The 27,850-nt window shown below is 34.5% G+C and overlaps 1 protein-coding gene across 4 annotated transcripts; it reads left to right on the plus strand.

Annotated features, from left to right (window-relative positions):
- Positions 1-80: 80 nt before the first annotated feature.
- prkcq (protein kinase C, theta) lies at positions 81-27,850 on the plus strand. Of its 4 annotated transcripts, XM_067392299.1 has the most exons (19): positions 122-174; positions 9,753-9,773; positions 10,440-10,896; positions 13,680-13,879; positions 14,097-14,157; positions 14,291-14,471; positions 15,259-15,290; positions 15,406-15,491; positions 15,883-16,012; positions 16,682-16,791; positions 17,781-17,916; positions 19,655-19,812; positions 20,317-20,490; positions 20,854-20,945; positions 21,074-21,136; positions 22,546-22,684; positions 23,725-23,913; positions 24,019-24,147; positions 25,076-27,850. In XM_067392299.1, the coding sequence occupies exons 3-19, from the start codon at positions 10,779-10,781 to the stop codon at positions 25,232-25,234; spliced, it is 2,157 nt and encodes a 718-aa protein (XP_067248400.1). In that variant the 5' UTR covers positions 122-174; positions 9,753-9,773; positions 10,440-10,778; the 3' UTR covers positions 25,235-27,850. The 4 variants fall into 4 exon arrangements, with proteins under 4 accessions (XP_067248399.1, XP_067248400.1, XP_067248403.1 ...); XM_067392298.1 differs by lacking the exon at positions 9,753-9,773 and having other exon boundaries at positions 81-174; XM_067392302.1 differs by lacking the exons at positions 122-174; positions 9,753-9,773 and adding an exon at positions 9,805-9,871.

The following is a 27,850-nucleotide window of genomic DNA, read 5'->3' on the forward strand; positions in this document are numbered from 1 at the left end:
AATTTTGCAAACCGCAGAGCACTTGTTTTCTGCTTCCTTCAGTGTGTGATGAGAGGTGTGAAACGCGCTCGTGACGTGCCCGCGCAACCTGAAGGTCTACAGAAGTTCTATAAGCAGGCGTACTTTTAGAGTTCAGCACTGAACAGCTGCGTTGACTGCGGTGAACTGTGCGGGGTAAGTGCTGTTTTTATTCTCTTTACTTTATATATGAGCCTTCAGGTTAAATTTAAGCTTAGTTTAAAAAAATGAATTCTAATAACCGCACGTAAACAGAACTAAAAGGATACCAATAAAGGAGAAACACACTGGCTGATGTAACTGCTGACTAGAAGTTAACTGTTGACTAAAAATTCACTAATAATATGTTAAAGCGCCATCACATACATTCTGCAACCTTTTCAGTTGGTTTTTGCTGTAGCTGTTCGTGTGGCAGTTGCAGGAAACCACAAAACGTGGAGGAAAACCGTGTAGAAATTAACTTTGCAGTCAAGAACCTGGTCTGAAAACATAATGCGAGCTTTTAAAACGCCATGTGTGGGATGTATCAAGAAGATTTTTTCTTCAGTTGTGAGAAGAAAACATGTTTTTTCTCACTATTTTTCTCTAACATTTCCCACACAAGTGTAGCAAAAGCTGTTGATCACGAGCTTTTGTTGCAGTTCAAAGCATAAGCCTGGATTTTCGTTGTATAGAAGGATTGAGAGCTCGTTTATCCCTTATTTGAGCTCATTTTGCTTATTTCGTCTATTCTAAGTCAGTTGTTGGCATTCTGAATTGTTGTGGCTTCAGCCTTACCTACCAAGATGTAAATTCTATAACCACAGAGGTGAATGAAGCCCTTTTATAGGTTTCAAGAGATATTATTGCTCAAATCTTGCTCTTTCAAAGTTCAAGAGACTTTATAGAGGTGTCAGTTAGAGTATGTTTCATTTAAACTTTCTCAGATGTTTCTCCTAAAATGAGACTATTGTTGATTTTTCATCAAATTCCTCTATAATCGAGAGTCATATCATGATTTCTGAATTTTGATTGGAGATTTTGGCATCTTCTTGGCCTCATTTTGAGGCATTGAGATCTCTTATGAAACACCAGAGCAGAAAAAGTGTTACATGAAACAACTGAGATTTTTCGAAAATTTAACTTTGACTCACTTAATTGCCAATAATTGCTTGGAAACCACAGCATTATTGTAAAAAAAAATATATATAAAAAATATATAAAAAAAATAAATAATCACATTTTCTGAAGGATGCATGTAAAGACATGGTTTAGGTGATATTTTTAAAGCATTGTACTGTACATTAACACTGAACACTGTGTGTAATGTATGCAAGTGCTCTGCCATAATAAAATACACATTGGACAGGCTGATCTAGAAAAACAAAACTATCAAAAAACAAGAAAAATATGAACATACAAAGTACCTTGTGTGGTATGACACAGTATGTGTGAATTAGAGGAACTGCAAATGTCGGGCACTGGAACATCTTACTCACAATCAGAGTGCAATTTCCAACCACACTTTAACCAAGAGCACAAATCATGTCAGTGTTACATGAGTAAATTTAAAACTGGTCACTTCAACTGTCTAAAACACTGTTGAGAGTACATTTATAATATTTTGTATATTATCTGAAGTACACTGTAATAAATCAAAAGTTGAGAAAACCTAAAAGTTTAAGGCAACAAACTTCAGCAGATTTTTGAGTTCTCTCAACTTGTTTTTATAGGAGATTTTCAAATTCTCAACTTTTTGTTGTATAAACTCAATACAACAAGTTGAGAAAACTAAAAAATCTGCTTAAGTTTGTTGCCTTAAACATTTAAGTTTTGATTTATAGCCTTCATCTAAAGCTAACTATCAAAAAGAAAAAAAAGGTCTGTCGACTCATAATACTTCCCATTACAGTTAATGTTAAAGGGATAGTTCACCCAAAAATGAAAATTTGATGTTTATCTGCTTACCCCCAGTGCATCCAAGATGTAGGTGACTTTTTTTCTTCAGTCGAACGCAAATTATGATTTTTAACTGCAACCGCTGCCGTCTGTCAGTCAAATAATAGCAGTGATTGGGAACTTCAACTATAAGAGTAAATAAAACTTGCTTAGACAAATCAAAATTAAAACCTGCGGCTCGTGACGACACATTGATGTCCTAAGACACGAAACGATCGGTTTGTGCGAGAAACCGAACATTATTTATATAATTTTTACCTCTAATACACCACTATGTCCAACTTCATTCAGCTTCCTGTTAGTGAGGTCAAAAAACGCGTTGTGATGACGGAAGTGATGTCTCGCCCATATACTTCAATGAGCGCGAGACATCACTTCCGTTGTCAGAGCGCGATCAGACCTCACTAACAGGAAGCTGAACGAAGTTGGACATAGTGGTGTATTAGAGGTAAAAAATTATATAAATACTGTTCGATTTCTCGCACAAACCGATCGTTTCGTGTCTTAGGACATCAATGTGTCGTCACGAGCCGCAGGGTTTAATTTGGATTTGTCTATGGAAGTTTTTTCGACTCTTATTGTTCAAGTTCCCAATCACTGCTATTATTTGACTGACAGACGGCAGCGGTTGCAGTTAAAAATCATAATTTGCGTTCGACTGAAGAAAAAAAGTCATCTACATCTTGGATGCACTGGGGGTATGCAGATAAACATCAAATTTTCATTTTTGGGTGAACTATCCTTTTAATCATAGGTTTACAAAGAAAATGTACATGAAAGTTGTACTGCTCAGTTGTAATACGTTGACTACTTACAAAGGTTAGCATGGCACTAAACCTCAAATATGATGTGATAATGGTTTGTGGAAGGTGCTATGTTATTTCAACAGCCTTGCGGCAGAAAACCATGGGTTAAAAATACTACGATGAATCAACACGTGTAGGAATGGCTAAATAAGTCAATACCAGCATCAATAACAGCAACTAGCTGAATAAGAGCAGCTGTAATTGGTTGGAATGAAAATGATGTGTGTAAACAGCTGCTGTTATTCAGCTATTTGCTGTTATTGAGGCTGTGGAAAAACTATTGTGTGAATGTGCTTTTTTTAAGTTTTTCGTCTTTAAATTTTAGGGTTAAAAGAATAAGTCATAAGTTGTAAGACATACACATGAATTTTCTGCTCTTTCTCTTAGGATATTATGGAACAATGATGTTGTATGTGAATGTGATACCTTGTAGATCTGCTTTTTAATGCACTCTTATTAGACACCATATACAGGTACTGTTATAGTGAACATTTCCTGCCTTGTTCGTTTACAAATAGAAAGAGAATCAGATAGAAATGCACAACACTGTATTTCTGTTTTTGAATTTACATAGCTGTTAAATCTTGACTCACACTGTATGTCAAACATTAGTTGTGGTTGTCAGTCCAGGTTTGGATATCTCCCTTTCCTGAAACACCCAGGCTATATCCAAAATGGCCCCCTACTTTTGCCTACGTTACTCCACTATAGTCCACCGAATGAATGAATGAATGAATGAATGAATGAATGAATGAATGAATGAATGAATGAATGAATGAATGAATGAATGAATGAATGAATGAATGAAATGAGCTAATTCTGTCACTGAATTTTTTTTTTTTTTTTTTGTATATACCACAATATTTTGAACTTCCATTTAAAGGGTAGTTCACCCAAAAATGAAAATTCTGTCATTTATTACTCACCCTCATGCTGTTCCACACCTGTAAGACCTTCATTAATCTTCAGAACACAAATTAAGATATTTTTGTTGAAATCCGATGGCTCAGTGTAGCCTGCATAGCCAGCAATGGAATTTCCTCTCTCAAGATCCATAAAAACATATTTAAAACAGTTCATGTGAGTACAGTGTTTCAATAATAATATTATAAAGCGACGAGAATATTTTTGGTGCGCCAAAAAAACAAAATAATGACTTATATAGTGATGGCTGATTTCAAATCAATGCTTCAGGAAGCTTTGGAGCGTTATGAATCTTTTGTGACGAATCAGCGGTTCGGAGCGCCAAAGTCACGTGATTTTAGCAGTTTGGTGGTATGACACGCGATCCGAATCATGATTCGACACAAAAGATTCATAACGCTCCGAAGCTTAATGAAGCAGTGTTTTGAAATCGGCCATCACTATATAAGTCGTTATTTTGGTTTTTTTTGGCGCACCAAAAATATTCTCGTCGCTTTATAATATTAATATTGAACAACTGGCATGAGGGTGAGTAAAAAATGACATAATTTTAATTTTGGGGTGAACTAACCCTTTAAAAGTCTGTTTTTTTAAAGACATCTCTTATGCTCCAAGGCTGCATTTATTTGACCAAAACAATCAAAACTAAACTCTTGAGATGGCTTCAGTGTCACATGATTCATCTAATATGCTGATTTGGTGCAGAAGAAATTCTTATTATTATCATCATCAATGTTGAAAACGGTTGTGCTGCTTAATATTTTTGTGGAAAATGTGATGCATTTGGAAATAATTAATCATTCTAGAATGATTGGGGTGAATTTGTAGGGGAGTTTATCTGCAACAGGAAATAATAAACAAATTACAAGAATTGATAAATACAATAGAAATTAAAGTGCTTTATGTTTTTCAGGTAAGTCTAACAGTATTCAGATACAGATATTGAATAATCAAATGTAAAATAACACTTCATAGTCTTGACTATATAAATTAAATATAATTGATCTTTGTTACATCTACAAAAGTGATTTTTCCTTTGTATTTTGTTGTTCGAGTAACAATGACAGATGGCAGCAGGTATATTAGGCTGCTGTCACTTTAAGACCAAATGCACGGATCCAATATAATGATACGCATCCGTTTTCTTTCTCAATTGTTTACATTCACGTAAACCATAAGTGACTGTGTTTACAAGAACACTCAATGGGACAGGCATTTTGACATAATTATGCATGTATGGGTCCATTTAAGCACAAATAGATGCGGAAGAAAAGGGAATTCAGTGTTCATGTGCTGTCTGCTGCTCTGTGCATGCGAGTTCTCTTTTGCGTCTTCTTGAACTCAACTGGTTTAAAATCGCTTGAATGTTTAAACTGACAGGACCAAACATGCAAATGATAAACTTTCGCTCTATGTTGTTTAAACTTTTACAATTAAAACAATTAATCCACAAATTTTCGAACCTCTGTGCCTTGTCCATACGGATCAACTATTATCCCTATACATTCTGCGATGTGACTATCGCGGATGCGCACATTGCTAAAACTATATATCATGCAACACTAATTCATTATAAATGAGTAAGTCTGGTATCCGTGCAAAACAGTTCTAAATTATTACTATAAACAAAAAAAAAAACAAACACAATTACATCAGAACGGGATCTTCAAAGTACTGTTTATAAAAAGTAGGGCTGGGCGATATATCGCATGCAATTGTCACGCGCATTTCGTCAGTAAAGCCGGTTCCCTGATTACCGCTAAATCACCATCACCTGCTTTCAAATGGAGCGCCATTTAATAGCCGTAGATCACTGATAAGCTACGCAATATCGCGTTCATTATCGCAGATGAATCGCCTTCGTTAATGAACACGATATTGCGTAGCTTATCAGTGAACTACGGCTCTGTTTATTAAATGCCGCTCCATTTGAAAGCAGGTGATGGCGATTTAGCGGCAATCAGGGAACCAGCTTTACTGACGAAATGGGCGTGACAATTGCATGCGATATATCGCCCAGCCCTACTTCATATAAACAGTACTTTGAAGATCCCGTTCTGATGTAATTGTGTTTGTTTTTTTTGTTTATAGTAATAATTTAGAACTGTTTTGCATGGATACCAGACTTACTCATTTATAATGAATTAGTGTTGCATGATATTTAGTTTTATATATATATATCCTAATATGAAGAGAAGAACAGTAGTCCCATCCAGTTTTATTTTAGGTTTTATTAATATTTTGAATTATTTTTTATTTTTATTAGTTTTCATGTTCATTTTAGTTAATTTTTTAGTAATTTCATTGTGCTTTTATTATTATTATTTTTTTTTTAAATATTGTTTATATTTATTTCCAGTTAATAATTTTACTGGTTCAACTTAAACATATTTCTGTTTATCATCAAGGCAACATTTCGAATTTGTTTAGTTTAAGTTTTTAACTAATGCTTATATTTGATTTTATTTCAGCTTTATTTCAACAGAAATGTTTTTAATAGTTTTAGTTAGCGATAATAACCCTGGTCCCATCTCAAAAAGACAAATACAAACAACTACAGCTCAAATAAAACACATTTTTATACAGAATACAATTGCTTTAACAAAACACAACCTTCACGGTTCTGCCTAAACACTCCAGGTTTACTTGCCCCATAGGCTTCCATTGTAAGTGAATTAATGTAATGCGTTTTGTTTTTACAAATGCAGAGATGAGAGAATGTTTTCTGTGGTAAATGAGCCACAGAGTCTGTTCATGAAGCTTATGTGTTGAACCTGGAATATTCTTTTAACAAGCCTTATGAGTTTATCCTCCCGAGAGGCTTGCGAAAGCTCAAATGTACTTATAGTTCAGTCCAGTCCAGTGTGTGAGTTCAATAGAGGGGTTTGTTGTTTGATCCCACACTTCTTCCACCCCTGCAGCTTTCACATGCTGGGCTAGTTCAACTGTGTCGACTCTATAGAGTCAGCATTGACCCCACACACCGTTTGATGAAATATCACACTCATGGAGCCAATACTATAAAGTTATGACATTTAAGTGTCCGTTTGTGTCCTGCTGTGTTCTTTATATCCGTCTGCCGTTGTTTGTCTCTCTTCTGTCTATCCTGGTAGCAGAAGCAGGTAGCAGCAGCAACTTGCTATCTGCGCTACAGTCCTTCAATTGTACAGGAAGTGCGGTTTGAGCTGTCAGTCAAACGACAGGAAGTGCTTGGCAGTCATGCAGACGCATTTACCAAACAAGAAAGAGAACTTGAGAAACTTGTGCTAAAGAAAAATAACTGAATATATATATATATATATATATATATATATATATATATATATATATATATATATATATATATATATATATATATATATATATATATATATATATATATTCTGTTTACACATTTATTTATTTATTTTTCTTCCTTAATAATCTACAGTCATCTTCTGGTATTCACTTTTTCATATTTTTTATATATATGGATAAAAAACACAAATATTATAGAGACTTGGAGAAGGGCTATTTTAACTCAGAACACCTAGAAACCACTAGGCAACGCCTTAACAACCAACCAAAAACCCTACCAAAATGTATGGTTAGCACATTTTGACTTTTCTTAACAAGTCACTGACATAGAATAACACTGACGTATTAACATGAACAAACGCTAACATGTACTAACCTTTTCTATCCAGTTTTACATTTCATACACTTTGTTGCCAAGACAACGTAATGCTAAAAACCATAAAAAAAACATAAAAAATGTGATCATGGCTTTACATATACGTTAATTTTGACAGAATAATTAATGTAAGTACTTTGCTAAAATTGTAAGTTTTACATTTTCACTTTTAAAGCTTCCAAAAATTGGCTCCATTTATTTCCATTATAAGCACTACTACGCTACTTTGATTTTTTATGTGGTAATTAACATTACAACACAAATGCTGTTGATTGGTCTAATATATATATATAATTATATATATATATATATATATATATATATATATATATATATATATATATATATATATTAGACCAATCAACAGCATTATAATTTCTATAATGGTTCTCAGTAAAAAATCTAACAGTACGGTTCTCCACCCATGGTTCGGCACACACTTGCACCACGATTAATTTTAAATCTTATGACGCATCTATGTTTCTGTTAATGAATATGTTTTCTGGCTTTCAAATACGTTACAACAGCAATGATAAAAAATAAATAAATAAAAACCCGCCAAACCCGCATCTCAGACAGTGCACAAATATTGAGTTCTCTTTCAAGTCTTGTGCTTAAATGGACAAATTCACATAAAAATTATGTCAACTTGCCCTTATTTGCGAGCATCCTAGCAAACATAGGACACTAGTAACTAAAACAGTCGAGAAAGACAACGCATGTATAACAGTATCAGTATGTTGGATCCGTGTATTATGTCTTAAAGTGACAGCAGCCTAATATTACTGTCTGTGTTTTTAAAGTTAATCAAACAACAAAAGACAAGGAAATCACTTACTGTTCTTGACTGAATAGCTTTTATAACTTTAATAATGCAGTGCCCAAGTATATTCGGAGACACATTTTTGCTATTATTGTTTTTATCCTCTTATACTTTTATATCCGCGCAAGATAATGAAACCATCCACGATCGATTAACTAGTCGTTTCGTACCTGCTCGTTATGTGTGCGTCAGAACTGTTTACTCCCACTGACATCCAAACGGGCGCTGCATTTTGCAAAGTCACAAGGGGGCGCTGTTGCGAGTTCTACAAGCTCACGCAACAGAGCTTCAGACTGCTTCAAAGTGATTCTCAATCAATGAAAAGCGCAGATTTATGCCAAGCGATTGCTAATGAACTCAAGTTGATGAATTATTACAATGTCTACTTTATGGCCTTTATATAAAATGTTTTAGACGATTGTAAGAATCTGAAGGATCAGCCTGCAATAGTACAGATATTTCAAAATAAGAGTCCTGGTGTATTTCAGGGTTGTTTATAATTAAAAGTCACACACTAAGTTTCTTTTGGGCATTATTGTTATTTTGGTTACACAATAAATTGTATTTAATTTGATTTTTATTTAATTCATAGTAATTCATTGCAGTCTCCCTCACAGGAAGAAAACACTAAGAACATTATTTGACACATATATTATTAATTTTATAAATTACTAGTAAAATCTGTGTCCCATTCACTAAGAGAGACACTATATGACAGCAAGGAGAACATAGGAAAAGGTAAACCATTTAAATGCTGTAATTTTGCATAATTTACAATGCATAATATTAGTATGTAATTAAATGTAATATGTTATGTAATTAAAATTAATTTCAATAAATAAAAATACTGTTAAAAATCACACATTATTTGTTTGTCACATGTAGTAGACCATTTTTGTGCCATGGGTAATAGGAGGATTTTTTCGCTCGGCTACCACCGCAAGTATATTTCAAACCTGTGGGAAGCACTGTAATGATTAATCTTTATTTAATTTATACAGTGGTGATTTTATGCAATGTTATTTTACATTTGATTGTTATTCAATTTCTGTATCTAAAAACTCCTGTTAGCAGTTTATTTGTATCGTTGCTCTATTGTATTTATTTGTGCCATTGCCTCTAGTTTGACTTTTTTTGTTCTTATTTTTTTGACAGTAGTTCTTTTTACCCTGAACATAGCAATTTTTCTGGAAATGTAGCGAAACTGTGACCCTAAAACCATAATAAAAAACAAGTAATTTGAACCGTTACCCCCTTAGTAAAAATCTAGCTTGGTTTCCGTTTTTTTTTTTTTTTTTTTTTAAATATATATATATATATATATATATATATATATATATATATATATATATATATATATATATATATATATATATATATATATATATGAATAACTTGCACTATTACATACACAGAGTTTGAGCAAAGTGTAAATGCATGACCATGACGTGTGTGTGTTAGTACTGTATGTGACTCAGCGGGGAAGTGAATCCTGGCAGGCTGTTTGGTTGGTAGTTTTGGATTTCACATCTATTAATAGTCATTTTTCTCTGGTTCTCTCCTTCACCAGTTACCTCCCAGTTTTCAACTGGTAAGTACTCTTACTATGGTTCTGTGGTCCAACTGTTTAACAAGTCTGCTTAGTTTTCTTGTATTCTGCTGAGTTTTTGGCATGTTAAGTGTTATTGTGTGAGTGAAACATGTTGGTTGGTGTAAACTGGTGACATGTTCATTTAAAGCGCATGTGTAGTGGAAAGAAGTTAACGCATATCTTCAGCTTCATTGTTGATCTGGTTTCCATTAGACAGAGAGCATATCAGAATGATCTTATGTTCATACAACCAGGTTGTTTACAGCTAATTTTCATCTAGAGTTTAGTGAATGGTTAATGTCACATGTCCTGGAGACTCACTTGAACAAGATTTTGATTACTTTATTGAATTTATTATTGTCTGTAATTTTACAAAACTCCTCATTAGTATTGAATATAAATTGGTCAGAAAAATGTTAGAAATCTGCTAAAAAGTCAACTGCTTGTATATATGGCTTATTGTCCATTTACTATTTAATTTTCATATATATATATATATATTTGGAGTTTATTTTATGTATTTAGAATCAATATATTATATACAGTAGATTTTATATAAAATACATTTTTATTATGCCATTTATTATTAATTTGCTTTTTTCCCATGTATTATTATATTTTCTTGAATTTATAATATTCTATCCTTTTCTCTTTTTTTGTTAATAGACATTTCCAAGTTTTCATCCCAACATCATTCCTTCTAAAACAGTGGCTATAAGAGAGACCGATTTGATGGACAAAGGACAAAGTTAAATATTTATTGTGAAAAATATTACTTTGGATGCCACAGAAACAAGGACATCACGATTCCAGACCAATAACTGTCCACTATTGAGAGCTGTCTGAGTGAGGAAACCCATATAACGGACACCACAAATATGAAAATAAGCATCAAATAGGAGTACATCACTGTACAGAACATTCTCACAGTGGAATTAACCACCATACTTTTAAAGGACACTGTATATCAGAGGCTGTTGCTGTTGGATCTGAGAGTTTACAGTCATGTCTCCGTTCCTGAGGATTGGTTTTTCCAGCTTTGAGATGGACCCAGGGCTTGCTTACCATGAAGAAGTACTCAATCCATACTGTGCCGTCTACATGAAAGAGGCTGTGGAGACTGGTAAGATACCTTTGATACTGATAGATCAGAATAGTTTGTGAAAAAACGTAGCTAGAAAACAGACACCCCTGGGTAGTTTCTTCAGTTATAGGCATTTTTAAGATTTTATCAGCCAGATGTTGATTTTAACCTTTGTTCTTTTGTTATATGAAGATCAAAGTAAAATTGGCTTTTTACCATGCCTTCATCTTTTCGTTTTCAAATGCATTTCCTATTGATAAATTTTCATTTAAATATTAAAAGTCTAATACAAAGGTAAATAATATAAAGATTAAACAAATATTTTAACATATATATTTATATTTTATCTTTATATTGTTGTATCATTCAATATGAAAATATATCAATACAAAAATGTTTTTTTATTAATGTTTTATGTTTTTTTTTTATAAAAAACTAGTGTCATTACCACAACAAACAACAATTTTGCCTCCAATAAATATTTTTCAAAAGTTAGTGTGCATAGATATAAAGTGGACAAACACTGTCATTCAAAAGCATGTTTAAGACTTAAATTATGTGATGTGCAAAGAAAAATCAAAGTAAATGATTTGGAAAATAGAATATTTTTATTGTGCATCAAGCTGCAATTCTGGCAAACTATGCAAAAAAAGAAAAAAAGTCTAAAAATAGTATTTGTGTGTATTTATGAAACATAAAACGCTGCAATGCAAGACAAAGTAGTTTTCCATTTTATTAAAAAGATGTTTAAAAAAAAATTGCTACCACAAAATAAATGGTTTGTGGTGGATATGGTTCAAGAAAATAAAATAATTAAAGTTTTGTTGTGATGCATGTACATGTTAAAGTGTTACACATTAAGTGTTAAAGAAACGTTTGGAAGTACATTAAAACATTTTTTAGAAAGTATATTTACTAAAATTCTACATGGACAAAATTGCCTGTAGTGGAAGGAAACACCCACATGACCCACCTACTCAGTTCTGAGTTGAAAGTGTGCAAGCAATGTGTCCGGTCAGAGTTTATTGAATATTGTGTGAATTTTTGCTTCAAGGGAAATGTGTGTCATAGTTGTCATTGTCAGTAAAAAGGTGGTATCTGTTTCTTTCCTTTTATTCTCACCATTTAGGTTGTGATTCATCACACATACTTCCTACATTTTTAAAGGGGCACTTCTTAGTCATTAAAACAACTATTCAGCAAAAGAATCAGTTTATGAAGACAGAGTCAGTCAGTTCCCAAAAATATGGAGCTGTGACAATTTTCATCATGTCCGAGAGCATTTGACAGCCAAATATGAAACAATGCAAGTTGTTTTGAAGATGCTGTCAAGATATTGCATTACTGTAGGTACTCTATATGTGACACTACACGAGGCCTACAGAAATAATTTACACAAAAATGAAAAGTTTGTCCTTATTTAGTCACCCTCATTTTGTTCCAAACCTTGTCTTTATTCGGTTTATTCTTGTGTAATACACAAATTATGATATTTTAAAGAATGTTCTGGTCACTCTTTTCCAAGCAAATATGATTAATGTGGAGTGTTGCTTTTGAGCTTCAAATAAGAAGGAAACGATAAATAAAAGTATCATAAGATTTCAAGAAGTTCTCTAAACCCTCTGCAGCTAGATAATTGTTTCAGTGAGTTGAGAACATGAGAATTGAATCAGTCCAATTGTGCATGAACAAAGCGGTTTTGTAAACTGGATTCACCAATTCATTGGAAAGACTTAAAATTATGATGAATTCATGTATTAAAAAAAAAATGTGTGAATTATTCCTCTAAGACTAATCACTGCTTCTGAAATGCAAATGAATGCGACAATTAGAACGCCAACTTATAATCAACAAATCAAATTTATATGAAAGGAACTATTTCTGCAAAAGTGCATTGGTACTCACTGTTTGCATGCATGTTTTTGAGAACTGTGGTTATTTTTTAAGCATATTGGCTTGCACTGACCTCTATAGCTTGTAAAATGTGGGTTTAAGTCAGATTAGATGAAAAGATATGCAGTTGTACACACACATATAACTCAGACATGGTCACTGAGCAGTCTTGCACACACAAGGATTTCCAAGCAACCCCTTTGGTTTCATTCTTCAGAACCAACCACAACCACAGTTACCTGTCAAAATATGAAGCGTCTCGTCATTCTCAAACCTCTATGAAACATCTTGACTGCTAAGTACAAGTAATAAACTGCGATTCCAGTAGATGGATGCAAAATTACAAATTAAACTCAACATGAAAGAGTGTTCGCAACTGGTTTTACTTAGTTATGCATTTCTGAATTCAAATTTAATGGGGAAAAAAATAGGGATGGACGTGATTTTATCCATTGGGAATTGAGTGGATTGTGAGCGTTACACATTAGAATTAAACCAGGTGGTTGGAGGGCAGGGGTTAAAAAAATAAATGATGTTAGCAAAAAGGAAAGTCATTTCAGAGATGGAGCAAGTAATGAAAAATTACGAAGATTTTATCTAACGTGCATTCTTGCATCATGCTAGACCAGGAACATGCATTAAGAAAAAGGAAATAGAGCTGATTTAAAATGTCATGTTGACTTTAAGGGAAAATGTTGAAATTCTAGCAAAATGGCTCGGTTTTCCTGCAGTAAAAGCTGCCAGATTACCATCACAGTAAGAGCATTGTGTCATTTCAGTAGTATTAGTTTCAGATCCGGCTGTAAAACACATAGAGAATTGTTTTACTTGTGCTGATACTTTTAAAGCTTAAATCCAGTCAAATGTTCAGTGGTGTGAAACTCTGATTTAGTGGTGTATTTGTATTTTATTTGTGTTTGTATCTGTAGAAAAAGGTCAAGTGTACAAGCAGAAGCGGCCCACCATGTATCCGCCTTGGAGCAGCACGTTTGACGCTCACGTTCACAGAGGACGGGTAATGCATGTGGTGGTCAAGGACAAGACAGCTGAGCTAAAGACCGAGGCTACCGTCCAGCTTGACACCCTCGCATCACGCTGCAAGAAAGAGAACGGCAAACTGGAGATCTGGGTCAGTGCTTGTGTGCGATATAGATTTACGCTGCCGCAAAATGGAAACAAACTGCTGATATAATGTACATCCATGGACTTACAGCTATAACTTTTTGTTGTTGTTATTTATTTAAAAAGATGAATTAGAACACTAAAAAAAATTTAAATATATAATTTAAAAATATTAAAGGAAATATTATGTTATATATGATTTCAATACATTTTGTGGATTATAGGTGGAACTGAAGCCACAGGGTCGCGTACTGATGGAGGCACGCTATTTTCTGGAGAGGAGTGGTGAGTCTTTCTTTTATTCAGATCCACACTTTGTCTTTCACAGATTAGTACATTATTATTTCTATTATTATACATGTTTTCATATTGGGTGACTTCATAATTATTTTTGGTGGTGTGGGTTCTTGTTTGTTAGACGCTGCAGGTCATGGTGAAGCGGATCGAGAAAGTGAACGGGAAAAAGAAGGGGTGTTCGCCCTGCATCACAGACGAGGAGCCATCAAACAGGCCAAAGTTCACGTGGTCAAATGTCACGAGTTTACCGCCACCTTTTTCCCTCAGCCGACTTTCTGTTCAGTCTGCAAGGAGTTTGTCTGGTATTGTGCACACTCCCAAATAACCACATGTAACCACATGCATTCCTGATACTAAGAAATTAGTTTTTCCATACAGTCCTCTGTTTCAACATGAAACAGCACTTACAACTTCCTTAATAAGATGTATTTTTGAGTGAATCTGAATATTCAGGGGGAAATAATGTGGGCCAAGACTTTATGGATTTATCTATTGTAATATGATTGGATGGAAACATGCAAAAATAATGGGAAAAAAAAAAAAGATTAATTTTATTTTCCCCCACCCACCTGGACTTGATTACATCAGCTGAAGAAAAAAAAAAAAAAAAAAAAAGGGTTACATTTTATTTTATTGTGTCCTTGTCAGTGTAATTAAAATTTGAGTACAGAGTATTTTTTTATTTTTTTTTTTAAACTACATGTACTTACTGTAGGGTTAGTCGCATGTAATTATGCACAATTTACTGTTGTTGTTATTATTATAATAATAAGTACATGTAACAACGAAACTAAAATAAAGTGTTACTGAAAAATCATTTCAAGAGGCAAAGCTATAACATTTAGAAGAAGACGACTTTTTGATGTTTTAAATCTTTAAAATATCACTCAATCATAAAAATAATTTGATATTATTTACTCTCTACATATTTAGCTTCAAAAAAGTGCAGTCTGTGTATGAGATGAAGTATACGATATGATAACAGTGAATAAATATATATATACTTTAGATTTATATGCAGTAATTTAGCACTGTACATCACCTAATACAAAACCAATATTTATGTCACGGTTTCTTTTCCTACTTCAGGGGCCTGAATAAACAGGGATATCAGTGTCGACGTAAGTTTTTTTTTTTTTTTTTTCTTCACATTCTCATTCCTTTTGCAGTTCCTAAACAAGTTTCCTTTGAATCACTGTAAAGACTCCTCCTACACACTTCTCTTTTTTTCCCCAGAATGCAATGCCGCAATCCATAAAAAGTGTATCGACAAAGTCATCGCCAAATGCACAGGCTCAGCAATAAATAGTAAAGAAACTATGGTAAATACAAGGTTTTCTTCGCCCTTTCATACAAACACATCAAGTACAGAAAGTGTTTTGTTTTGTGAGTATACTCTACACTTACAAAAGGATTTTGGTGCCCTGATTTTAAGCCAGAGACCTTTGGACATTTTGTGCAACTATAGGCTAAGTTTAGTAATCTGCAGATGAAAGTATAATTATAAATATTTAAGAAAATGAATCATCTTTTTGTCTCACACTCCTTCCTCTTTCAGTAACTGGTAGACGTCACAAAATAGTTTTTTTTTTTTTTTTTTTACAATTTATTGAGTCACACTGTAAAAAAAATGAATGACGTTTTGGATATTTTCAATGTTTAACTGGTATGTCGGTATATGTTCTACACTAAGTGTGTGTGTGTGTGTTTCAGATCCATAAGGAACGTTTTAAGATTGACATGCCTCACAGGTTTAAAGTGTATAACTACATGAGCCCGACGTTCTGTGAACACTGTGGGACCCTGTTATGGGGTCTTGCTCGGCAGGGCCTTAAATGTGAAGGTAATTCATTCAACAACCACGTCAACTGAATGTCTAGGTCAGTCTGTGAAACTGTTGCCTTTTACATTTTGAAAAGATGATTTTTAAAGCAAATTTCTGATATGAAGCATACAAAATGCAAGAAAAAGTGATAAAACAGATGCATCATTTGCAAGTAAATTCGTTTACCAGGAGGAGGATGTATTTTTATTATTATGAAATTATAGAGTTATGGAGTTCATTAGTTTAAAGGGTAAAGATATGATGTAGCAAAGTTGATACACAACCTTGGCACTTTTTGTCTTTTTAATAATATATTATGAATGAAGAGAATAAGGACAAAATGTTAAGTAAAAAATTGCTAAGTTACTAAATAAAGAAAAAAAAATCATATAAATAGATATTAAAATTTGGCATGAGCTAATTCAAATTTTTAAAAATGTATAAGGAACATTAATGAGGGAAGCAAATGTCAGCTGTTGTTGCAAATGTCATCTTTTTGAAGCATTTGCATAAGGAAAATCCAGTTGCATTTAGATGAAACCCACTGGTGCACAAAATAAATGCAATGCAAAGTAATTGCGTAAATGCATATCATGTTTTTATATACTTTTAAAAGTATAAAAATATCCACATGACATTTTTAGATTTGCATTTCATTTCAGTGTTTTAAGTTTGTTCTCGTTGCAGAGTGTGGCATGAACGTTCACCATAAATGTCAGAGGAAAGTAGCAAACCTTTGTGGCGTCAACCAGAAGCTAATGGCAGAGGCCCTGGCTATGATTGAGACCACTCAACAGGTTAGAAGATACACACATTATGAACCACACATGCTATGCAGTGTGACAAAAACATGAAACAAATGTCACACCACTTTCATTTACTGCTGTTCGAATTTTAGTGGATATAATCCAGTAATTTCAGCAGGAATGTTCGTGCTTGGGAATTTCCTAACGGTTTTCGCTAATGTGACCATACATTTAGTTGTCTCTTTTAGGTCAACTACTGTCTAGCAGAGCGACAGTTTTGAGAAGAACCAAGAGAACATGTTAGTTAAAATCTACAGCTGGCTACCTACCCTGTTGAAAAAAACAGCATCTGCTGGTAAGGTCTGTTTTGAAGCATGGCAGCTGGTTTATGCTGGTCCTTAGTTGGTCCTGAGCTGGAGCTAGTTGCTTAGGACCACCACTTGACCAGCTTAAACCAGCTCATGACCATGTAGGGACCAGCATTAACCAGCTGCCATGCTTCAAAACAAACCTTACCAGCAGATGCTGTTTTTTTTCAACAGGGTAATAACACATGGGTTTAATGGCACAAACATTTGAAGCTAGCTCTATATAATTACTGAAGTTTGTTACCATTTTTATAGGCAGCAGTTTTGTTAACAAGCCACTCATAGTACACTAATAGCACAACAGACTCAAGTAGTGCGCAGTTTATTCCAATGGAGTATGGCATTAGCATGTTGCTGTAAAAAACAATTTAGAGTACTGGATTAAATATATTTATAATCAATATCCTTTGTCACCTGTCCACCATGTTGAATGAAAACTGTCATCACAATGCAAATAAAGCAAAAATTGGAGTTATGTACAACAGGCCCATGTGCTAGTAATGCATTAGAGTAGGTTTCAGGATGTAGAAATCTTCTCTAATGCGTAGTACATGTAACAATGTAGTCAATGTAGTACATGCTGAAGGATGTCTATGACCTACATTATCATGTGGTAATGTTATCAATTATAATATCAATCTGATATGAATTCAGTGAGTTTTTTTTCCATAGCAGGCTCGGTGCTCGCGGGATGAGATTGTTGGTCGAGAGGGTCCAGTGGGTGTAAGTCAGGCAGGGGTCACTAGAGAGCCTTCAGGCCACTTACCAGTTTCTCCTCTCAAGCCTGCACCACCTCTGCCACGCAAAGGTACATATACCATATGCCAAAATGACATACAATCACACAATTCTGAACAGTGTTGAACTTGCTACTTTAACATTATCAAAATTATTTCAGGTTACTGAAACATTCCCTGTATAGAAGTTCCCAGAATGGAGTTGTGCTTATAAGGAACTAGGAAGTAGATTGAGAGGTCTCTCATGTCACTGAAATTATTTTAAAGATCAAATTACAGTTGATTCCAGTGGAATCTGACATCAGCAGGATGCCAAGCTTACATACTCTAATAAGCCCAAATTATTTATACAGCACACAAAAAAAAATTATACAGCACACAAAAATTTGTACAGTACAAGTGTGAGTGTACAGTACTGGATAAAATATATTTATTCAAGAACATTGTGTAAGTTTACTGCAACAATGGAGCCAGGAATTTTAAAGAATGCAACACACACGTCTCCCGGACATCCTGTAGAATTCAACCAATCAGATGACGACTTAGATACTACTGAACAGAGCTGGATAGATTACTTACGATTTGTAATCAGTTACTGATTAAAATTTGTAATCGGTAATATAATCTCTTAGATTACACATTTTTGGTAACGTAATCTGACTACTTTTGGATTACTTTTATTACTTATTTGATGTCACATATATTGTAGGATAATCTTGTACTATTTTGACAGATAGAAAAATATATTCTATACACCAATAAGAGCCTCAACAGATTCTTTTTAAAGTGCAATGTATGGACAGTTACTACTTCAAAATACTAACACTAATGTACCTGTTTTGTTTTTTTTGCTGATAGTAACACTGAATAAAACAAAATCACATCTTATAAAATAAATATATAAAATATATTTACTTTAAGTAAATTTTAAAAACAGCAACATTACAAAAACAAATATGGAAAAACACGAACATATCACTGCTACATCAAATATTTCATCTATATTTCATATAAATTATTATTATTATATAATGAGGAACAATTTGTTGTTTGTGTTGTGGATATTTAAGGAAACAGTTTGCTTCGATTCATACATTTAGTTTAACAGCTGTGTAACGGAACTATACACTATATTTTTGACGCTTAAATTATGTTCTAAATTATGAATGGGTCAAACGGTCTGAATCCACTCACATTTGTTTAGACTGCTCTTTCACTAAATCATCTGAAATGATTTCTCAGTCAGTAAAACAAATATACAGTATCGAGAGAACAACCAGCACTGTTTTTCAGTTGTTTTCCTCTGCGAACTGAATGAATATCTGTCAATTTCGTTGCTTTTTTAAATTTTTGGATTTTAAAAAAAAGTTTAAAACGTCTAGAGATAGAGTAGTCTACACTTGTTCTGCGGTACCGTTGTTCTCACTGATGGTCCGAAAAGTGCGTAATAGTTAATAGGCTATATATGCTTATTTAACTTTTTAGTGTTAAATAAAAAAACCTTTGTGCATCCATGCAAAAAAGGCCCTGTGTGGTCGCACACTTGGCACAGCCCTTGCGACGGTATGCATCATACGTTCAGCAAACGGTCCGTGGGCGTGACTAATTCCACCATGACTGAGCATTCTGGGATTGCCTAAATAAACATTCTGCCTTAGAGTTTGATCAAAATGACATCCTGTGAGGCTTAATTTTGCAGTATAATGCCAAAAAATGTTGCCAGCTCATCAAGTTTTGGAACAGAGCAATTGATTGATTAATGCTGTCTTGTTTCAGCTATTGATGTCCAGCTCTTCTCTGTTCCTACAGAGCATCAAGGTATTTCATGGGACTCTTCAGCTGAGGGTCGCAGGCCAAGCCTTGAAGAGCCTGAGCCCCTGTATGCCACCCCACGCAAAGAGCACCACAAATTCACCCTAGACAATTTTACTCTGCATAAGATGCTGGGCAAAGGAAGCTTTGGAAAGGTAAGAGCAATGTATTCGACTCAGATTTCCATTTTAACTCACATACGGCTACTGTATATTAACTTTTGAAACGACTGGCCTAAAAACAAGAAATACTTCGATTCTTTGGGCTAAACTGAGACAAAATAAAAAATATTCAGTAAATAATTGTTGAATACCAACAAACAAATGGGAAAACTTTGCCGTGTTGAAACTAAACTTGGTAATTGTTCACAATACTACAGCCTATGACGAATTTGGATACATACATCTACTTGTCAAAGGTTGCAAAGCATGATTAAATCTTCTTTTAATAATTTAAGGAACTGGCATAGTTCTGCTATACTTTGATTTAACTACTTACTCAATGTCCCTTGAATGAAGTCAGTCATTTTTTGGCTATATTGGTAATGTCCATTGACAGCTATTATAAATGGCACCGCTGAATATGACAGAACAATAGCTGCATTCAGGAACATCATTCTGGACAGATTTGATACATATCTTGCATATGTGTGTTTGTAGGTTTTCCTGGCCGAGCTGAAAGGCTCAGGGCAGTTCTTTGCAGTGAAGGCCCTGAAGAAAGATGTAGTTCTGATGGATGATGATGTTGAATGCACTATGGTGGAGAGGAGAGTGCTGTCTCTGGCCTGGGAACACCCCTTTCTCACACACCTCTACTGCACCTTCCAGACCAAGGTAATGCACACTGACACACTTGGGGACAGGCAGTTTGATAAATAGAAATATATTTGCTATGCTTCTTCTGTTCTGTGGTTTTTAAAATATCTTTTAAAACAAATAACAAGAGTCTGCAATTAAGAAGGGCTATTATGGTCCTATACTTAAGTACTATAAAATACTATAAAAAACATGTGAATAAATAAAAACACACAATAATTATAAACTTTAGTTTAAAGCCTATGAATTTAAGGAACAGCCCTGAAATTTTGGACATTCCACCCACTCCCATGACACACATTGAGCCACTCTCACATATTGAAGTAATTTGGTTTTGTTGGACCAGTCTGAACTTATCTGTTTCTGTATTGGTCTCTAAAGGAAAATCTTTTCTTTGTGATGGAGTACTTAAACGGAGGCGACTTAATGTTCCACATTCAGACCTGCCACAGATTTGACCTCCCACGTTCCACGTGAGACTCATATGCAGCCCCCACAAACATATTTTAAAAGCTTAAACTCTGCCCACTGTTTCTGTGGGCAGAGTCTAAGTCATTTTTTCACCCTCTTCCACCTCCTGTCCTCTTTTCTCTGTTGATAGGTTCTACGCAGCAGAGATCATATGCGGCCTGCAGTTTCTACATTCTAAAGGCATCGTGTACAGGTATTTGCTACTGCAGAAACTCCAAACTACCATAATATGAGCTATAAGTGTGCAGAAAGATTGACTGATTGATTGATTGATTGATTGATAAAATATTTGTGTTCATGTTAGTCCACAGTGAATTATCTAATGATGTTGTACAGTTAACACATACAAATTTGTATGTTAAAAATGTATTAGAAGATTAATAAATCCTGTAGAAGTATTGTTCATTCATTGTTGGTTCATGTTGACTAATGCTAACAAAATAAACTTTATTGTAAAGCGTTACTAATATATATATATATATATATATATATATATATATATACACAGAGTACAGTCGAAAAGTTTGGAACCACTAAGAATTTTAATGTTTTTAAAAGAAGTTTCTTCTGCTCATCAAGGCTACATTTATTTAATTAAAAATACAGTAAAAACAGTAATATTGTGAAATATTATTACAATTTAAAATAACTGTTTTCTATTTGAATATATTTCACAAAGTAATTTATTCCTGTGATGCAAAGCTGAATTTTCAGCATCGTTACTCCAGTCTTCAGTGTCACATGATCCTTCAGAAATCATTCTAATATGCTGATTTGCTGCTCAAGAAACATTTAATGTGTACAATTGTACAAAATATTTGTGTACAATATTTTTTTTCAGGATTATTTGATGAATAGAAAGTTCAAAAGAACAGTGTTTATCTGAAATCTAATCTTTTGTAACATTATAAATATCTTTACTGCCACTTTTGATTGATTTAATGCATCCTTGTCAAAGGTTGCAAAGCATGATTAGAAATCATTCTAATATGCTGATTTGCTGCTCAAGAAACATTTATGATGTATTTATGATGTATGAAAGTATTCATTTCTTTAATTTCTTTTAAAAAAAATAAAAATAAAAATTCTTACTGACCCCAAACTTTTGAACGGTAGTGTATAATGCTACAGAAGCTTTGTATTTCAGATAAATGCTGTTCTTTTGAACTTTCTATTCATCAAGGAATCCTGAAAAAAAAAAGTACACAACTGTTTTTAACATTGAAAATAATCATAAATGTTTATTGAGCAGCAAATCAGCATATTAGATTGATTTCTGAAGGATCATGTGACACTGAAGACTGGAGTAATGATGCTGAAAATTCAGCTTTGCATCACAGGAATAAATTACTTTGTCAAATATATTTAAATACTACACAGTTATTTTAAATTGTAATAATATTTCACAATATTACTGTTTTTACTGTATTTTTAATTAAATAAATGTAGCCTTGGTGAGCAGAAGAAACTTCTTTTAAAAACATTACAAATCTTAGTGGTTCCAAACTTTTAGACTGTACTGTATATATAAACTGGAACATGGGAAAAAAAAAGTAAAAAAAGAGTAAGCACTGATAATTTGTGTGTATTTTGACTTTGCAGAGATCTTAAGCTGGATAACATTTTACTAGACATTGATGGTCACATCAAGATTGCTGATTTTGGCATGTGTAAAGAGAACATGATCGGAGAAGCTAGAACGTGCACCTTCTGTGGAACACCAGACTACATCGCCCCTGAGGTGAGGATATATGTAATATTGCATGTGTAATAAACTCACCAAGATTGCATTTATTTAATTAAAAATACAGTAAAAACAGTAATATTGTGAAATATTATTACAATTTAAAATAACTGTTTTCTATTGGAATATAATATAAAATGTCATTTATTTCTGTGTTGGAAATGCTGAATTTTCAGCATCATTACTCCAGTCTTCAGTGTCACATGATCCTTCAGAAATCATTCTAATATGCTGATTTGCTGCTCAAGAAACATTTATGATTATTTTCAATGTTAAAAACAGTTGTTTACTTTTTTTTTTCAGGATTCCTTGATGAATAGAAAGTTCAAAAGAACAGCATTTATCTGAAATACAAAGCTTCTGTAGCATTATACACTACCGTTCAAAAGTTAGGGTCAGTAAGAATTTTTATTTTAATTTTTTTGAGAGGAATTTAAATAAATTAATATTTTTTTTCAGCAACAACGCATTAAATCAATCAAAAGTGACAGTAAAGACATTTAAAAAGTAACAACAGATTGTATTTCAAATAAACGCTGTTCGTTTGAACTTTCTATTCATCAAAGAATCCTGAAAAAAAATATTGTACACAAATATTTTGTACATCTATGCACAATAAATGTTTTTTTGAGCAGCAAATCAGTATATTAAAATGATTTCTGAAGGATCATGTGACACTGAAGACTGGAGTAATGATGCTGAAAATTCAGCTTTGCATCACAGGAATAAATTACTTTGTGAAATATATTCAAATAGAAAACAGTTATTTTAAATTGTAATAATATTTCGCAATATTACTGTTTTTACTGTATTTTTAATTAAATAAATGTAGCCTTGGTGAGCAGAAGAAACTTCTTTTAAAGACATTAAAAATTAAAAACTTTTGAACGGTATGTAATTGAAAATAAAATAAAAATTTAAAAAAGTGTTTATACACACATTTGTACTTTTATTTCAATTTGCACAAATATTAAATAAAATAAAGCAAATAAACCAATAACAAAAATTATTTGTACTATACGTTGTACATTTCACAGATTCTGCTTGGGCATAAATATGGGACATCTGTAGACTGGTGGTCATTTGGTGTCCTTCTTTATGAGATGTTGATTGGTCAATCCCCATTTCATGGGCATGACGAGGAAGAGTTGTTTCAGTCCATTCGCACTGATGACCCGAACTACCCACGCTGGTTATCTAGAGACGCACGGGACATTCTTGAAAAGGTACGTCTGAGTTAACAATAAAAAAAATATTTTAAAAATACTTTCCGTTGATTTGTGGGTCTCAATTTGTTATAAACTATAACTGGGTTTTATGACTGGTTATAGCTATTTGTCCGGGAACCAGAGCAAAGGCTGGGTATGAAAGGAAATATACGACAGCATGCGTTCTTCAGAGACACAGACTGGAAGGCACTGGAGAAACGACAGGTGGAGCCACCCTTCAGGCCCACTGTGGTAAGTTCACTACAGCTGTAAAAGTCTGTTGTTCTGTTCCAGACCTAATGAGCTGCCTATGGACTGGCATAAGCGGTTCCAAAATGAAGGACTGCATGTATCATAAGTCTCATGAGTTTCAATGGAATTATAACTGTCACAAAAATATGAAGACAGATAAGTAATTTTGTTCCTTATATTTTAATTTTAGTGACTTAAATGCATGGAATATTCTACATAGATGTTGAAACAGGAACTTCAAGAGGTTAAAAAAAAACACCCATTTAGGGATCCTACTCTCAGCCATCAACTGGTAAATTCAGAGGTTAAAGTTAGAAGAGACACTAGAGTTGCAACAAGATGTTATCTTTGATTTGAATCAAGCATGTTTTTATATATGCTTATTAGAGTGTTGCGTTTTTAGCTTAGCAGCATGCTAACGTTGAGTCTCACATGCACTTTTTTGTGTGGTGTGAGTTTTGGCCATTCATTTACACAACAACAGTGTTTTGGGGGCCTGAAAATTCTAAATTTTTGAAATGGTTTTAAAAGTGCAAGTTTTTGTAAACAATACCGTTATTTTCTCTGTGTAAGCTACAAAAATGCGAATTTCTGAAAACAGCGCCGTCATGCGAATGCGTGTAGTAATTCTTTACAAAGTGACATCGCCATCTACTGGCCTGGCATGAAGAATACAGTGTTTTTAGTTGTTTTTGCATATCTGTGTGAACGGTGATCATTTTGGCAATGTTGTCGTCTATACTCGAAAAAAAACCCAAATGAAAAACGTTTCTGTTTTTAGTACATTGTTGTTGTGTAAAGGTCCTGACTTAGCAGGCAGCTGCCTATGTAGACAGTAAACTGCAAAACAGCAGCCCACTAGATTTTGGAACAGAGTTCGTTACAAACTGTTACCTGTGACTGACATATTGCGCCTTTCTGTTTACAGAAATCAGCAAGTGACTGTAGCAACTTCGATAAGGAGTTCATAAATGAGAAGCCTCGACTTTCCGTCACAGATCGTATCATCATCAACAGCGTGGACCAGAGCATGTTTAACAACTTCTCCTTCATCAACCCAGTCATGGCCCGTCTCAAGAGCCCTTGACTCACAAACATTCATTAAAGACATTTGTGCAAAAACTGTGAACAGGTCCAAAGCAAAAGGCAAACACTCACCTGAACCATATCAGCCTCTAGTCAACCTCATTTCATTCTATGGGCAGTGAATAAAAGACACAGTAGTGTCAAATTATATATAATATAAAATACACTGCTCAAAAATAATTATAAAGGAACACTTTTTAATCAGAGAATAGCATCAAGTCAGTTAAACTCCTGGGATATTGATCTGGTCAGTTCAGTAGCAGAGGGGGTTGTTAATCAGTTTCAGCTGCTTTGGTGTTAATGAAATTAACAACAGGTACACTAGATGGGCAACAATAAGACGACCCCCAAAACAGGAATGGTTTTACAGGTAGAGGCCACTGACATTTTTTCCCCTACTCGCTTTTCTGACTGTTGTTCACTAGTTTTGCATTTGGCTAGGGTCAGTGTCACTACTGGTAGCATGAGGTGATACCTGGACCCTACAGAGGTTGCACAGGCAGTCCAACTCCTCCAGGATGGCACAGCAATACGTGCCATTGCCAGAAGGTTTGCTGCATCTCCCAGCACAGTCTCAAGAACATGGAGGAGATTCCAGGAGAAAGGCAGTTAGTCTAGGAGAGCTGGACAGGGACGTAGAAGGTCCGTAACCCATCAGCAGGACCGGTATCTGCTCCTTTGTGCAAGGAGGAAGAGGATGAGCACTGCCAGAGCCCTACAAAATGACCTCCAGCAGGTCACTGGTGTGAATGTCTCTCACCAAACAATCAGAAACAGACTTCATGAGGGTCTCCTCTAGTGGGCCCTGCGCTCAATACCTGGCACCATGAAGCTCGATTGGCATTTGCCATTCGCCACTGGCGCCCTGTGCTTTTCACAGATGAGAGCAGGTTCACCCTGAGCACATGTGCCAGATGTGAAAGGGTCTGGAGAAGCCGTGAAGAACTTTATGCTGCCTGTAACATCGTTCAGCATGACCGGTTTGGTGGTGGGTCAGTGATGGTCTGGGGAGGCATTTCCATGGAGGGACGCACAGACCTCTACAGGCTAGACAATGGCACCCTGACTGCCATTAGGTATCGGGATGAAATCCTTAGACCCATTGTCAGACCCTACGTTGGCACAGTGGGTCCTGGGTTCCTCCTGGTGCACGACAATGTGGCGAGAGTATGCAGGCAGTTCCTGGAGGATGAAGGAATTGATACCACTGAAGGGTTCCCACACTAATCTGACCTAAATCCAATAGAACACCTCTGGGATATTATGTTTCGGTCCATCCGACGCCGCCAGGTTGCACCTCAGACTGTCCAGGAGCTCAGTGACGCCCTGGTCAAGATCTAAGAGGAAATCGCCCGGGACACCATCCGTCGTCTCATTGGGAACATGCCTTGACGTTGTCAGGCATGCATACAAGCATGTGGGGGCCATACAAACTACTGAGTACCATTTAGAGTTGCTGCAATGAAATTTCAGCAAAATAGGCTAGACTGCTGCATCATTTCACTTTGATTTTCGGAGTGTCCTCTATAGGTTGATAATTTTCATTTCCATCAAGCGATGTGGCATCCTTTCGCTCCTAACACATCACCCAGTCCATATCAGTATAGATATCCAGCATGACATTTTTCCCCATTGACATCTGATGTGTTTTCAAAGTGTACCTTTAATTTTTTTTGAGCAGTGTATATATTGTCGTTATTATATTATTTGGTGCCTCCTTCCATTTTTGTGATGTGAACATATGAACTATTAAAATAAGAACATGTTGGTTCAGGGGGTCTCAAACAACCAACATAAACAGTAAGTTAATATTGAGTAACTTTGTAGACACAACATTGCCTGTTACTCTATCTAGTTTTGGTCGGCCGTCGAAAATAGTCCCAAACGAAATCAAAATAGAATCGAACACAACAGTTGTTTTTCATTCCTTACCTGAATGAAACCGTTTTGAACGAGATGGAGTGAATGAGGCACTTATCGCCACCTACTGGTATAATGGCGAAAGCTGCAAAAAAAAATGTCAATGAAGAATCCCAGACAACAGTGTTTGGACATTATTAAATACGGGAGTGACAAAAGTGAAGTTTTGCAGGCGATGAATTTGATAAAGCTTCATGTACATCTCATATTATGGGTTGTATTTCTTTGAAATGCATATCGTCATAGGCTTTCAAGATACTTGTTCCTGGTTGTGCATCATCAAAGTCATTTTAAAAGAATTTATTAGATTCAATGTGTTTTATTAGAATAAATGTGCTGGTGTTTACATCTTTAATACTGATCAGTTTCATTAGCCTATGTGTTCAATACTGAATTCTAAAGACCTTGTATAGAAATGTAGTGGCAAAATATCACACTGTGTAGCATAGTGTAGTATGTTGAGCTGAATTCCATTATGTTTTTGGATTGTACAAAGTTATATATGAATTCTTGAAAATTAATGTTTAGTACATAAAAATGTAGTTTGTAATTACAAATTCATGTCTGTATAGTCAGCAGTATTATGATTTCTTGTGAGACATCTAAAATTTCCTTGTCATTATATGTATGGTTATTTTACAGTGCATGAAAAATTAAAACTTTATTGTTGAATAAATTAAATTGTCCTATAACAATG

Source organism: Chanodichthys erythropterus, chromosome 8 (genome assembly GCF_024489055.1).
Source record: "Chanodichthys erythropterus isolate Z2021 chromosome 8, ASM2448905v1, whole genome shotgun sequence".
In the NCBI taxonomy this organism is placed as follows: domain Eukaryota; kingdom Metazoa; phylum Chordata; class Actinopteri; order Cypriniformes; family Xenocyprididae; genus Chanodichthys; species Chanodichthys erythropterus.